Consider the following 14559-nt stretch of genomic DNA (forward strand, 5'->3'; position numbering starts at 1 on the left):
AGTAGAAAGGAGTGTTCTATTTTACAGAAATGCTCTATGAATGTGAGGTGAATAGAAAATGTAGAGAAAAGCTATTAATATTATTTCAATCTGGTTGAGCATATACTACGAGATTCCTGACTAAGAAATAAGAAACAGAGTTATCATTGCATATCAATACAGATTTTTTCAAGGATTATCAGAATCATGTCAGTTACTGTTTCAATGATATCACAGAGCACTGTGATAATATGTATCTAATCAATTACAAGATTTATGGTAAATTAACTCATTTTTTTCTTCACACAGTTTCAGTACTACTGCTGAAAAGAGCTGTTTGCATGAAGGACTTGGATACTGAAAATGTTTCTTACATCTCAATCACAGGTAAAATTTCTGTTTTCTAAACTAAAAGCTGAATATTCATATTTCCTTCGTTCTCATACTGTCTGCTAGTAATTCTTCCATTGTGCTATTTAAGTTAAAAGTATATAATGGCTGCTACAATATGAATCAAAGTTGCATTGTTTTCTACAAGACGTAATTAGACCCTACTGGTCTATGAAGATAAGAAAATTCCACTGGGTTTGAAACCGTGAAGGAGAGTCCAGTTGGGCATTTTTTTACCTTTCCTTGGAGGCAGAATTGAATTACAGCCAAAATCAGTGATCTTCACTACCATGCGATTGTCTACTACACAGTTTGTGGATTTGAGTCGACCATGGACTTCAGTTTTGCTTGAGTGCAGGTAAGACATCCCCTGCGGTTGAGAGTGAAAAAGAAAGAAAGCACAACTACATGTGAGACACTCAAATGTTACCAGACTCAACAAGAATGTGAATATTAGCATAATATCTGTGCAAGTAATTAAATGGACTTCATCTGCAATGGATATGCATAAATCACAATTCCCTTTCATATTATTATTTTACAAAGGAGACTTTCCAAGGTCATAGGAACAGTCAATATTGAGAAATGAGGAAGTGGGTCATGTCATGGGAGGCCATTCTTACTCTTAGTTAACAACAATCTGACATAGCATCTTGGTTTTGTCAACATTAGAGCACAAGTAATTAAGGAAATGTATTTCCTCCCACGAAAGTTTTAATTTCACTTGTAATAAATGTTTTTTGGTAAATTTAAGATAGATTCCTTGGAATATCACACAAAAAATGCTTCTACATGTTCATCCAACAGACACAAGAAGTGTGAGAGGAATTGCTCATTATGTCTGTATTTTCTTTGATCACCATACACCAGAAATGTTTTCTGAAACATTGCAGCAGATCTTCTAACTGCAAAGCAGAGGGCTCCAGAGCAGTCAATGCAGAGAGTGTCAGATGATGCATTAGGGCTTAGATCAGACAGAGGATCAGACTAGACAAACATAAAGGTCTCTGCTGACCTGACTGTTTATGGTTTTCTCTGTACAAGGCAATACATAGCAGCTATCCACGAGCTAGTCTTGAAGCGAGCACGAGACCTGGCCAATACAGTTTCATCTTTATCTCCTGAGATTCAGACTCCTGACTCACAACACACAGAGGCATACAGAGGTGTGTAACTTGCCCCTTTTTACTCATTGCCTCTAAATTATCTGATCTAGTCTAAGACACTCAAATACGGTGCAATATATGAGAAGGGGCTAGCACTGAGGCACAGCAGGAAAAGAACATTATTAAGTGTGTGTCAACTGAAGAAGGGAATAAGTATGCTAATTTGTACCCTCTTGCTATTATTTATTCTCTTTCATCTCACTCTTCTGAACTACTTAAACTCACACCTACTTATAACCTACTGCTGGTTGTTCTTCTTGCTATAGTCCTCTTTTCTTCATGCTCAGTATATGAAGTGCAATCTCTATCCTGTGGAAGCTAGAACAGGTATATCGTATCTGTTCAGTTTCTTCTCTGAATGATCTTCCACTTAGGCTTCTATACGTATAGCTCATCCTTTTCTATAACTGGTAGATAGAATCTCATGAGGGTTACATGGCTCATGTGGTCATGATACACTGTATGACAATGCTGGGTTTTCTCTTCAAATACTGGGTTACTCATAATTGGAAATGGACCAGCAAATGCTACAAGAGATCACTGAGATACGAGCTGAATTTTGGGCAGAGCAGATGTATGTCTTGAGACACAAGCAGCCTGCAAAAGATGCAATTTCTGGAGAATGTTGTTGGACTGGTTATCCTGGACCTATCTCATCATGCCAAATTTATAGAGATTGTGTGCACACTATATCCAAGGAACACATTCTTGATTAAGCAGCTTTTAGCATGCAGCCCTGATGACACTACGCAGGATGTTTTGCCTGCTTTAGGCCCTTTTTCCTCCAGCAACACCCTCTTCCAGCTCCTGCTTTCATTAGCCACAAAATATTCCCATGACTGCAGCAGAATTCCCAATTTGTATCAGCATCAAGGGACAGTCAAACATAATTTAGATTTCCTTACCCCAAGGCTTTGTGGTTAACAGCTTCTGGAGGCAAAGGTCTTGTAAATGTACCTGATAAAATTTTCCTCTTTCCTCCCCACTATTCTATGCACCTACCTGAAAACACAGAACCTATTAAAAACCCACAATGTGATTTTCAAAATTTATAACAACTTTCAGTACAATAGTTCCAAATATTTGAGCATTCTTTAACCTTTGCTCTGGAGCTCTGAAGCTTTAGTTCTGACTGACAAACCTTTTCCTGGCACAATGCAAGAATATTACAATCCCTTGCACAATATCCTGCAGCAGCCACTTATTTAATAAATAGTGTTGCAACGACTGTGTATGCACTAATAACTACAAGGCTTGATTACTGCAATTCCCTCTCAGCAGACCTTTCATCAGAGCTCTTTGGTCACATGGCCAAATCCATGTAGTTACAAGGTGGTCCCATTAATCCAAGAGGCAGCTATGATAGCAAAAAAGAAAGAAAAGACAGAGGGGGGGAAGTAAACAGAGTAGATTTAGGGCTTCCTCTTTGGGCACCCCACATTTTCTATTAAACTAGAGACTGCTCCAAGAATAGTCATTACTTGGCTGTTTGCTCCAGGGAATACAAGAGACCCAACCTTTGTTCAGAAACACATGCAGCAGCTTCTCATGCAAGCACAGTATGAGGACTGTTTGGGCCATGGTATAAGCAGAGTGTAGGAAAGTGGTGGTGTGGAGAAGGAAATGCATCTCAGAAGGAAGGCAAAGGAACTGCTACACCAGGTCATAATCATTCTAATAGCCTGGAGAGCTGTAGCTGGACTTGAAAAGGACAGATACTGAGATGAGAGGAACTGCTGTTAAGATGCCATGAAATTACTTCTTTAAAAAGAGAAGTCATTCAAGTAAATATAGACAGGGTGCTTGGAGGTTTAGAAGATATGGTTTGGAAAAAGCAATACTAGAATTTCATGGAAATGTGTAGGTCCTGGAAACTTCACCACAGTATCAAGTCAAGGAATAGGAGAGACTGGCAGATCATCCAAACAACAGTAATTTTCCTGATATTCCTAGGTACATGCAAGTTTTCATGAAGAGTTTGTGAACCATGTCTCCTAACACAGCTAATAATGCTCAGGAGCCATTACACATAACAGATGCTATGTGCCAATCCATCCTCAGGTGCCATGTCCCCTTTACCAATGGTGCAGCAAATGACTGGCTGTGCAGTCTCAGTACAAATGCAGTCATTGGGCATTTGGTCACTTCCTTCAGAGAGACTGGGATTTCTCTTTCCTCATAAATGGCAACAGTACTAATCATTATTTTCTAAGGAAACATCTGAAGGTGATCTGAAAGTGCAAAGGGTTAAAAAATACCCTGGGTTTTGAGGAGGAAGGGAAACTCCTCTGCTGCTATTTAAAATGAAACTTTAACTGAACGTTAACTGAACTTGAAAGTCATTAACAAGGCCAACAAACTGTGACAATTTGGATTAAGTGGGCTTTAATAAAGCACAAGGTTTTCAGTATCTCTTTGGAACAGACACAGTGGAGTCATTCATTGTGGAGACCAAATCTGAACTGGTGCATGTAGGGAAACGGGAGGACTGTCCAACTCAAACCAGCAACATGAAGAGGAGAGCAGCTGAGCCCCAGCAAAAAAAACTCAGATTGTAGAGGGGATTGTCTACACTATCTGTAGAGGTATAATGAATTATTACACCAGTGAATTACAAAGGGTCCTTACCTACTAGCCAAACAGTTACAAGTGTCTAATGTAGAACAGAATTTCCTTTACTGTGCATATTGATTTTTCCTACCGCATGGACCTAAAAAGCAAAGATCTGTTGAGAGCTACTGAAAACCAGCCTTTGTTTTTGTACGTGATTAATTTTTTCCCTCTCCAACTGCTTGAAATGGATAGCTGTAGTGAGAAACTAGAGCGTCTCACTCTAGTGAGAAAATCAGGACGGTACATAAACAGTTTGTTTAGAAAAAGTTGATTCCATCTCTGGATAGATATTAGAATGAGTCTGTGATTTGAAAAAATACAGTTTTGCTCTGTATGCTTTACCTGAGGCCACAAAGCAGCGCGTTTTGCAGAGCTTGTGACTGCATAAGCCCTACTTATCAGAGCCACTGGTCAGCAGATTGTAACCCTCTGATCTCTAGGCCACATTTCTTTGGGGTATACTTCATTTGTTTATTTATAAATAGCCCCAGGCCAGTTCTGGCTCCTATTTCCTCCTTCAGTCTGAAAGCCACTGGCTTCTCCTGCCTCGGATACCTGTCCCCAGAGGAGAACAGACTGGAGGGGCATACAGCTCTAGGAAAGAAAACTTTGAGAGCTACACTCCTCAGAGGATCAGTTCTGCAAGACAGGAGAGGTTGATTTACATTGCACTGTCAGCAGTCCACTTACCTTGGCAATATCATACATGACAGAGATTTTAAATTCCCAGTCCATGAATGTGCCATCAGGGTAGGATATTTTATCATTTAAAACATCCTGTCAAGAGAAGTTTTTCAGGGAAAAAGCAGAAGATGAGATATGGGTATACAAATTGCATGCCTTTCAACCAGCAACTTTGTTTTTTTATAGAGAGTACATGCACTAAAAGGTGACTCAAAAAATAGGGAATATTAAAAATATATTAAGTTTACACTGAGCTAGAAAAGTGGGGACTACAGAAAAGAAAGGTTTCTGCAATTAGAAGTAGGTTGTGAATTCGATTTTCAAAACAAGTTTTTAATAACACAAAAGAGAGAAACAAATGGTCAGAGTTGTGCAAGAGGAAGGGAGAGGATTTTCCATGTTTTTTGCTCACTGTTTGTTTCCTACCAATTTACTCCTAGCCTTATAAGTTCAAAGTAAACTGTTGCTTTATCTTTGCCGGTCATTTACAGTTCTTTCAGCCACAATGACATCCATTGATAAAGGTAAACTTCCATGAGTATGCCAGTTTACCAGAAAATCACTTAGAGAACAATTATTTTGCTGCCTTGCTGTGAGTTTGTTCCAGAAACCACTGCTACTGATGACAGTCTTTGTATGATCACAGAAGCAGAGACAATATACACCCTCAGAAGAGCTGATGATTATCACTTCATGATTAGCACTGAAATAATATTGGTAGTAATAAACCATAAGTCTTTCCATACTTTTGCCAGCATCAATTAACCATTTCTTCTTATAAACAAAAATTAAGGGTTGTTTTCCCTTATAATGCAGAACTTGCCATTTTTCTCCCTTACCAATACTGAATATATTCTTTTTTCTGTCCTTGCATACTCTGTGGTACACAAGCACATAAGCAGAGACAACAGCTACAGATTGGAAAATGAAGAACAAGTTATAGCCTATATGCTTCCAACAGGGGACACAGTACAAATACTGGCTGTTACTGTGGCCTGGGCCTGTACTTTTCCTTGGCTCCCCCTCCCTCACCTCATCCTCTTGCTGCTGAGAACCATCAAAGGGACACAGCAGAACCTGGGGAGGGATGGAGAGGGCCAAGCAAGGGAGAGGAAACTTAGAATCAGAAACCTGCCATCTCTTGCTCAGTCCATGGCTGCTGCATGAGGGCCAAAGACACAGAGACAGGGATTTCTTTTCTTACTTTGAAATTTGATAATTTGGGGGTAGAAGGAGACCCTTAAAATTCTTTACCCGCAGAGAACCTCTTTCGCAGTATTCAATCACCCCAAAGATCATGGTGTCTATCTTCACAGTGCCATAGAACTTGGTCAGGTTGTAATAATCAATCTGTAGGAGCTGGAGCAGAGACATTTAATCTGTTTTTAAAAGCAATCATTTTTAGTACAGAAACATAAGACATGGATATTTGTGTGACATGGCTTTTTACCTCAGGCCCTGATAAGATGTATGAGTTTCCCTTAAACCAGAGTGTACTAAGGCACTGAGTGAAGTACTTGAAGACATTTGTCATTCCAGAATCTTCTGGATTAGGGAGATAAGAATGACTGCTGTTGGATACTCCAAATTAATTCTAGAGCCCACTGTAGTATCTATTATTGCCTATCAAACCTCCTGGCTGACCAGAATAGCCGTTATGAGTGACAGAATGATGTGAATCAGGCAGTAAATGAGCAAGTAATAAAATTTTAATGATGCTGCATGATATTATGGAGTTCGTCCATTTAAATAGACAACTGTAGTTTACTTTGAGGCATTTTTAGAGTTTATTGAATTCACAATTTTCAGTGTCGTGTAATATGAAAACCATTCAAAAAAAGATGCAGTACTGCAGCCAAATTAATCTCCCATGTTGAAAGAATCTGTATGCAGAAGTCAGCAGAGTAACTTTAAAAGAGCTGCACTTGGCATTCAATAATAAGATTTAACTACAACATTCCACTACTGATGAACTAGTATGATATGAGCCAAAAGAGTGCAGTGCCTTTTAGTATCAGCTATAAAAACTGATTAAGTAAGGCCATATGACAGCACATGAATTACTTCATTCATCCTCAGCTTGACTGGTACACAATTCAGACTCTAAAGTTGTGATGAGATCACATAACTAAGATAAAATTCATCAAGCAATATCCTTTGAGGAACTCATTACCTGTCCACCTCACAAACATGCACAAGCATATGGCTGTTGGAGTTTACAGTGGAAAGCAGTTACCTTGTTCAGTTCTATTTTTTGCTTCTCTGAGAAATTACCATCACTGTTTCTGAGATCCTTTAGGATCACCACCTAAAGGGAAAAAAACAGTGGGGGAAAAAAATCATAGGTTTAGTACAAGAGCAATTCGTCTTTCTATTCCAAGAAATGTCCATACAAAGAAACACTTCAGAAACACCTGCCTACTGCTTCACTGTTGGAGTTTCAGTTAATCAGCTAATAAGTACTGGAGCTATATTTTCTTCAAAGGATTTAGATCTATCAGTTGTGCAGATTTTAACTCAACGAGAATATACCTCAATCAGGCAGATAGCTCAACTGAATGCACAAGAATTGCCATGTAAATGGCCTGTCCTCCATTAACCTGTTCACCTCCTCAGTACCAAAATGTATCAGATTTCTGGTCCCTCTGTTTATGCTTCTGTAGTCCTGGGCTAGGGGTTCATGGAGTCTAATATTTAGCCTTCTGTTAGTAAACAAAATACATTGCAGAAGATAGGGAACAAATGGCTTACTCCCCTTCCATGAGAACTAACCATTCTGCAAGGTCAGGGGAGGTGGAATGACTTCCTCCCAAAACGTGCCCTCCTAAAGGTGAGGAAGGGAGCATGGACTCTGCAGTCAGGTTACCTTCTTGTCATACTTGCCCTGGCGCAGTCTCTGGATGGTGTCACGTCTCTTATCTTCATCAATCTGAGAACAAAGAAGAATAATTAACTTGCAATTATCACCTACTCCTCACTCGACAGGTCCAGAGGGATTAGTAATGTCGGTTCGTGCCACCGAGAGAAGCATAAGTCTCTCTCTCTAGGGAGGGTCACTAAATGCTGCAGAAATTGTGGAGCATTTCTCCATGCCACTCCCAGGCCCTCCACCTGCTGTTTTCAAGCTCTTTGGCATTACAGAGGCATAATGATGCACAGAAAATCATTTGTAACAGAGACTGGAAGTCAGTACCCAGCCCATCCCCCCATCATAAAATGAGCTTTACTGTTGCGAACAGGTGTGTTCTATTAGGGAGCAATAGAAGGGGAATAATCTCTATTTCTTCAATACAGCAAGTGTGGGTTAGAAAAAAGGAAAAAAAAGTTTTTTTGAAAAAAAAGTTAACAGATCTTAGTCCTACCAGAGCCATAGGGTGCTGTACTCAAAACATGTCAAAACCCCAGCAGTGTCTTTAGGAGACAGAATCCAAGATCCAGCTTTGGACACTGTGCTTCTCTCACCTTTAAACTAACATGACTTGTCTCACTGGTCTCTAGAGGCAGGATTTCCTCAGGTGGTATATGGGACCATTTCTTCCACCGGCGCTCATTATCTCTCCTGTACTTCCTGAAGAACAAGAGAAACCTTCTGGGACATCCTCCCAGGGAACCAAAACCCACAACAGGAGATTAGGACAGGGAAGCATCTAGTGTCAGGATGACACAAGGATGGTGTGACAGGTTGATGAGACTTGAGCAGAAGCCCTGTGGCTCTCATCCAATTTTCCAGTTTGAGGAAACTTTTTAATTCTCCCAGCTTTGAGAAAGCCTAAATGCTCATTCACTCTGTAGCAGAACAGAACAGATTTAGCAGAACAACTGCTAGGCAATTGCTAGAGTCTTGGGGGTGGTCAGAAGAATTTAAAGCATAAAGGACCATCTGGATTTTATATCGTTTTCTCCTCTATGTTATTAAACGTACTTGGAAGAGAGGTCCCACAAAGAAATGCAAGCCAAAGGAAGTCCTGCCATCAACAGTGGATTTTAAGAACTGCTGTGAATACAATGCCAGGAGAGGAGGTGCTAAGTGATGAAGTGCCTTTTTGTGGATGTCCCTTGTATTCTGCACATTTTGTAAAAATGAGGGAAGAGTCCTTGGAAATGGGAGAAAGAAACTGCTGTCTCCCCTGCAGAAATTCAGAGCAAGCACTGTCTTAGAGAAAAGCTACAAGACAGCTAGTGCTCATCAAATTATCTCCTTACTTGTGCAAGTCCTTCCTCTACTAAAAAACTCCACAGGATTGACTGGAGAGTTCGCAGGAGAATCCTAACACACTGAAAACTGCTGGCAAATGTTCCAAATGGCATAACCCATACTACTGACTAATAACACAAATATTCCCCTGTTCACTACATTTTTTTTGTATATATTTGCTTAAGAAAATGAACACCAACAATTGCAGTAAGAACTGTTTTTCTCTGCTCTACCTTGTGTCTACCTTGGGTGTGTCTGCATGTCATTAGCATGCACTACAGTTCAAACTGGTATCAGCTGGTGATTAAGAACATATCAAACTGAATTAAAATCTACAAGATCTAATATTTAGTTACATGTTTTTCAGGACTTGGACTTTTTACTTTGCAGTCAGAACTTCACAGGTAGCTGTGGAATAGTTCAAGTGTCCTAGAAACTTAGGCGATAAAGAACAAATAATGAGGCATTTTGTTGATTTTCATAGGAATTTCTCTTCTTTGCTTGTTAGGGGACAATCTTTGGTAGCAATTATATTTGAGAAGTTTACTATTGTTTTGACACTAAAAGTTGCAAGTTTTATTCTCAGAAATCTCCTCTGTATTTGATGCTTGGGAATGTCACAATGATATGTATACAATAATCTAATCATCTAAACAGAATATTTAGATTTTATACATCTGCAAATATGGAGAAGTATAGAATATTTTACAAGTCAATGCTTTTGTTTATTAATTTTCATAGGCATTGCAAACTTTACTGTCTGTTTGTCAGTGTTTAGATGTGACAATGATTAGCTCCTACTTATATTGAGTACAACTGGATGTATAAGAGTTGTGTATCCTTATCTTTGATTTTTCTCCTGTTTTAGTTAGCAAGGCAGATTGGTCTACTCAAAATAAGAGAGCCTGAATAGCATCTGTTTCTAATAAACTTTTCTTAAGATCTGATTTTCTTGCTTTTTCTGAAGTTGTCTGATATATAACAAAGATATAGACTGAAAATGGAGGCATAGGTAAAACAATTTTTTTAAAGATTAAATAAAACCCTATACTTTGGAACTATGGTGGGATTTCTTCCATCAAAAGGAGGCATCAATGATTTCTATTTCTGCTTTTTCCATAATGATAAAGCAGGACTTGAAATGCTGCATGAAATTCCAAGCTGTTAGAAAATTTTTTATGTAGGGTGTTGGACTGAGTTGAGGGAATAGATCCATGCAACGAAAACACCAAAACTTGATGGTGTTTTTACTCCTACAGTGTCTCAGGAGAAATACCATCTTCAAGATTGAGCTTTCATGTCATTAGCATTCATTGTCACCAATACATTAAAGAAATATAAGTGAATCCCAAGAAAGCCAAAGATGGGTAGTAAAGTGGAAAAATTCTGAAGATTGGTGTGAGACTTATATTTCCGTGTATGTATAGGAATCCGAGCTTTTTAGTAGATGCAAGAACACTGAGCCTTGCTGCATCTTCTCCCTTGATTATTAACCTGTCATAACACCACCATGGATGCAAACACTACTTGGCATATACCAGAGCTCACACTAGGGACAACCACACAGGTCTGTAAGGTAAGCTAATGAATGGCTCCTCAAGAAGGGATCAAAGGCATTGTCCTAGTGGGAAAACTGTTCAAGGACAAACAAACAGAAAGCCAAAGGGGTTGGTACCTTAGAATCAGCAAAGAGATGATCAGAACTAGAATCACAATTCCTGTGAGCGTAAAGACAGCAATAGTCAAGACGTGTGGGCCTGCAGAAAAGAAAAAATGAAAGATAAACAACTTCATGGAGGATGCTGAAAAACAACATTGTATTTAAGAAATTACCCTCCCACACGCATGGAAATCACAGTAGCTGACCAAGGATACTTTTTGGTCACCTCCAAATTGAGAGGCTTTGGTAAAGTCCAGCACTGCCTTGGGATGACACTTGCCTCTTTTAATGTGGGATGAAGCAGGACCAAGAGCAGTGCAGTCTTACATCCCCACCTGAGGCATGGGCAATCTGCCTCTTTTAATGTGGGATGAAGCAGGACCAAGAGCAGTGCAGTCTTACATCCCCACCTGAGGCATGGGCAATCTCTGGGGACACCCAGGCAATGGTGCTACTGTGTGGACTGTACTCTTCAGTAAGAAATTAATGCCCTATAGAGGGAAATTAATCTGATGTCAGCACAAAGTCAGTAAAGTGTCCTTGGAAGCTGCCAGGAGCCAAACAGTTTGAAAAACATGTTCAGGCATCTGAGGACTTAGACCCAAAACCTACAGAGCACACAAGGGCTCTAATCCTGAGCAGGTAGATAGGACGAACAAGGCTGGGAACTGACTAAGGTTTTCATGCTGATTGTCTTACTGAGGAAAAGCAAACTGAAGCCCCTCTCATGCCTGTTCTTGGAGCTTGAGGGTACTGGGAAGGAAAGTTGGCAACCACCAACTTCCTTTGAAGAATAACAAGCCACTATCACAAAGCTTCAGCTGGTGGTCACATGTCTAGAGTAAACCTACTTTACTGAGCAAGTGTCTTAGGCAAAGAAGGCAGAGGAGAATCCAGTTTTGCAGATTGCCATGTTGATTAAGGAGAGCAAAAGAGCTGAATTATTCAGCCTTACTGAGGCTAATATAATTCTGTCTGTGCTCAGGAACAGAAATGAAGGGACACAGAAAAAATATCAAAATTAGTAAATAAATAAAAAACAAATGTGCACACACTAGCTGCCTTCAGAATCAAGCAGCAATTGAGGAAGGATTTTCAACATACCAGTTTTTGTGTCTGCATCTGACACAGGGTTCAGTTTATTAACTCCTCTGGATTTTGGAGCCAGAATTCTGCTTTGATTTTTCTTGTTCTGGGAATCACATCTCCCCACCTTCTTTCAGTATGTTCATCAGGGCCTCTTTCAGTATTTCTAAGGTAATTTAGTATTAGTCTGATGCTCTCTGATGAAAACCATCAGTACTATCATTCTCCTCCACAAGTTAAGTCACCACTATAAAATGAGAGATAAATGAGAATGGGCAAAACCATTTTGCATGAAAATTGTCCGAAACTTCAGGTTTGTGAATCGTGGCATGCAGCTTCGATAAACATTACATACAGGTTCCCATGGAAGTGCTGCGGGACCGTAATTTCCCTTTCCTGAGGCTCTGCTGCCACCTTCTGGCTCTTACAACAGGCAGGGGGAAACTAACTGGTCCTCTGCAACCAGAAGCGTTTGTCTATTGAAGAATGATCTTATCCACGTTTAGAATAAGGGTTTAAACTTTCTGAATAAGGCGAAAATATGGATGAGCCTCCGTTTTTTTCACGGAATACTAGGAGGAAGATAGGCAGCAGAACTGAGTCAGCTGTTCTCAGTTACAGCCTAGGGATAAGCAGGGTTCTCTGGTTGTCTGTGCTGTTCACCTACCTGGAGGGAAAAAAGATATTCCAGGATGGAAAGTTTTGACTGGCTTTAGCAAGACCAAATGATTACTTAAACTTTGACCATTCTTTTGGGGGGGGGGGGGGGGGTGATATACTTATTTAGAATCACAATGAAGGAAGGTTTATTTTTTTTAAATGTGCAAACAAAATAATCAAGTGCCTTTGGGTGGCAGTTTCACTTTAGTTTAGTAGGGCTTGGCCACAGGGTCAGGCTTCAGTTAAGCACTAGATGTTAAGCTACCGACATTTGTAGACATTGGCTTTCTGCAATTCTCCTTCTCCCTTGTGCAGCAGCTTCAAACAAGGACATACTGAAGGGAATATTTGAAGGATATTTCAGATCCACTGACAACACAGCATGTTATGGGGCCCAAGGGATGGATGAGAATGGGACTAGAGCAACATCAAGACAGGACCCAGAAAGCACAAAGTTCATGGAGCTGGTACAGGTACAACCTTGTGGCTGACGTGTGCAGTGCTGCTGTCTCTGCACAGACAGCACTCATGGTCAAACGAAGGGAGACCAGAGATTTGACCAGAGATGAAAAATGAAAGCTCCACTGAAATCCCTCTGCTCTTCCCAGACCTAACTTGAGTCTTATCAAAGCTGCTGCCTCCCTCCTCCTGGTAACTCCCATGGGTCCTGGGCAATAAACCACTACTCCCGCCTCTCTTATGAGGGATAAAGTCTAATTTTAGGGCATCTGATTTACTTTACTGAGGAATAAAAATGTATAAATTTTACCACCTTACTGTGAATGGACTCTTAGTTAGAAGATGATGTTTATCTCTCCAGTTATTCTTTGCCTATTCCCTAATGGAGGCAAGCAATACAGCAAATTAATGGGACAACTTTCGCAGAGACTTCTAACAGCAGCATCTTTGGATTCTCACTGATGGAATGATTCAGGTGAACACTAATCCACTGTGCACTAACCCTTGCAATTACTGCCACTGAAATAATTTTTATTCCACCTATCATACCCTGAAGCATATGCCCTTCCATTGCCAATCACCATGTGGCAGCAGTCTAAAGGGGGAAACAATCTCAGTCTGATCAGACTGCCAAGGCTGTACTCTGCTATGCTGAATAACAAGGGACTTCATCCATTCTATCCAGGAGTCACCACAAATGCAAAAGGAAAGAAGGTGTTGGTTTCTGAGATTTTAGATTTAAATTTTGGGTGTAAATAGAGCCATAACCTAGTTTCCCATGGTCTTTCTTCAAAGAGTCAGCTCTTAGAGCGCCCTGAATCTGCACAGTGCTGTGTTCTCTCCCCAGCTCCCTACAACAAGGGTAAAGCAGCAAGCAGAAGACACTATGCTCCATCAGATACAGAAACGCAGAGTCAGATAACTCATCATAACCTTAATTCTGCTGCCTTTCCTGAACAGTCTTTCAAGCAGTTCACACCACTACCATATTCTAGTGACGATTATTCATTTGGGAGTGACTTCTTCTGAAATACCCCATGGTATTCCCCATAATCACTGGTACAGTATTGAGTTTTCAAGAGACTTAGTATCAGCACCAAAACAGAAATAAAGGTTTTGAACTGGACTGGAGACAGAGAACATGGTGGGGATGAGGCAGGAGAAGGAAAGATGCTGTTCTGCACCCAGCTCCTAGCATCACTGGCTGGGGCAGTGTGAAGGTAGCATGCTGGATCACACAGCAGGTGGATCTCAGGACTGTGTGACTTGTCTTCAAAGAGGTAGGTGGTAGGTTTAATGGGGGTCTCACCAGTGCCTGGAGTATCACTGGGCAGCTTGTGGTTCTTCCAAATAAAATCCGGACTGTTAGTCGCCTCGCATGTGTCATTGCTTTGAGTGTTGAAATACAGGAGAGGTTTGAACTATGGATGGGAGGAGGGAAGAAATGCAGTCAGCAGCTGTGTTCTCCCTCTTTTGTCCCTTGCTCCAGACTACCCTTAATAAATGTATTGCCCAAACTCAAATTAATTTTCCTGCTACAGTGGTGCATTTCTCAGTGTAGCCATATGTTTGGCTGCCATATTCTTTCTCATTCCTCCCCTCTCTCTGAAAATAAATTTACCAATCACACAAAATACCAGCTGCACTTCACTTACTGAATCACCAGA

General features: G+C 40.4%; 1 protein-coding gene across 1 annotated transcript in view; it reads right to left on the reverse strand.

Annotated features, from left to right (window-relative positions):
* GUCY2C (guanylate cyclase 2C) overlaps positions 1 to 14559 on the reverse strand; it is a gene marked incomplete at both ends in the record, with an annotated part of 43514 nt that overhangs the window by 14726 nt on the left and 14229 nt on the right. Inside the window, 8 exons of the mRNA XM_084206926.1 lie at positions 607 to 739; positions 4839 to 4925; positions 6087 to 6191; positions 7069 to 7140; positions 7699 to 7761; positions 8295 to 8400; positions 10703 to 10784; positions 14202 to 14313. Of these exons, the coding sequence (XP_084063052.1) occupies positions 607 to 739; positions 4839 to 4925; positions 6087 to 6191; positions 7069 to 7140; positions 7699 to 7761; positions 8295 to 8400; positions 10703 to 10784; positions 14202 to 14313 (760 nt within the window). The remainder of the gene's footprint in view (positions 1 to 606; positions 740 to 4838; positions 4926 to 6086; positions 6192 to 7068; positions 7141 to 7698; positions 7762 to 8294; positions 8401 to 10702; positions 10785 to 14201; positions 14314 to 14559) is intronic.

This window comes from Fringilla coelebs (genome assembly GCF_963513975.1).
Source record: "Fringilla coelebs genome assembly, chromosome: 5".
NCBI classification, from domain to species: domain Eukaryota; kingdom Metazoa; phylum Chordata; class Aves; order Passeriformes; family Fringillidae; genus Fringilla; species Fringilla coelebs.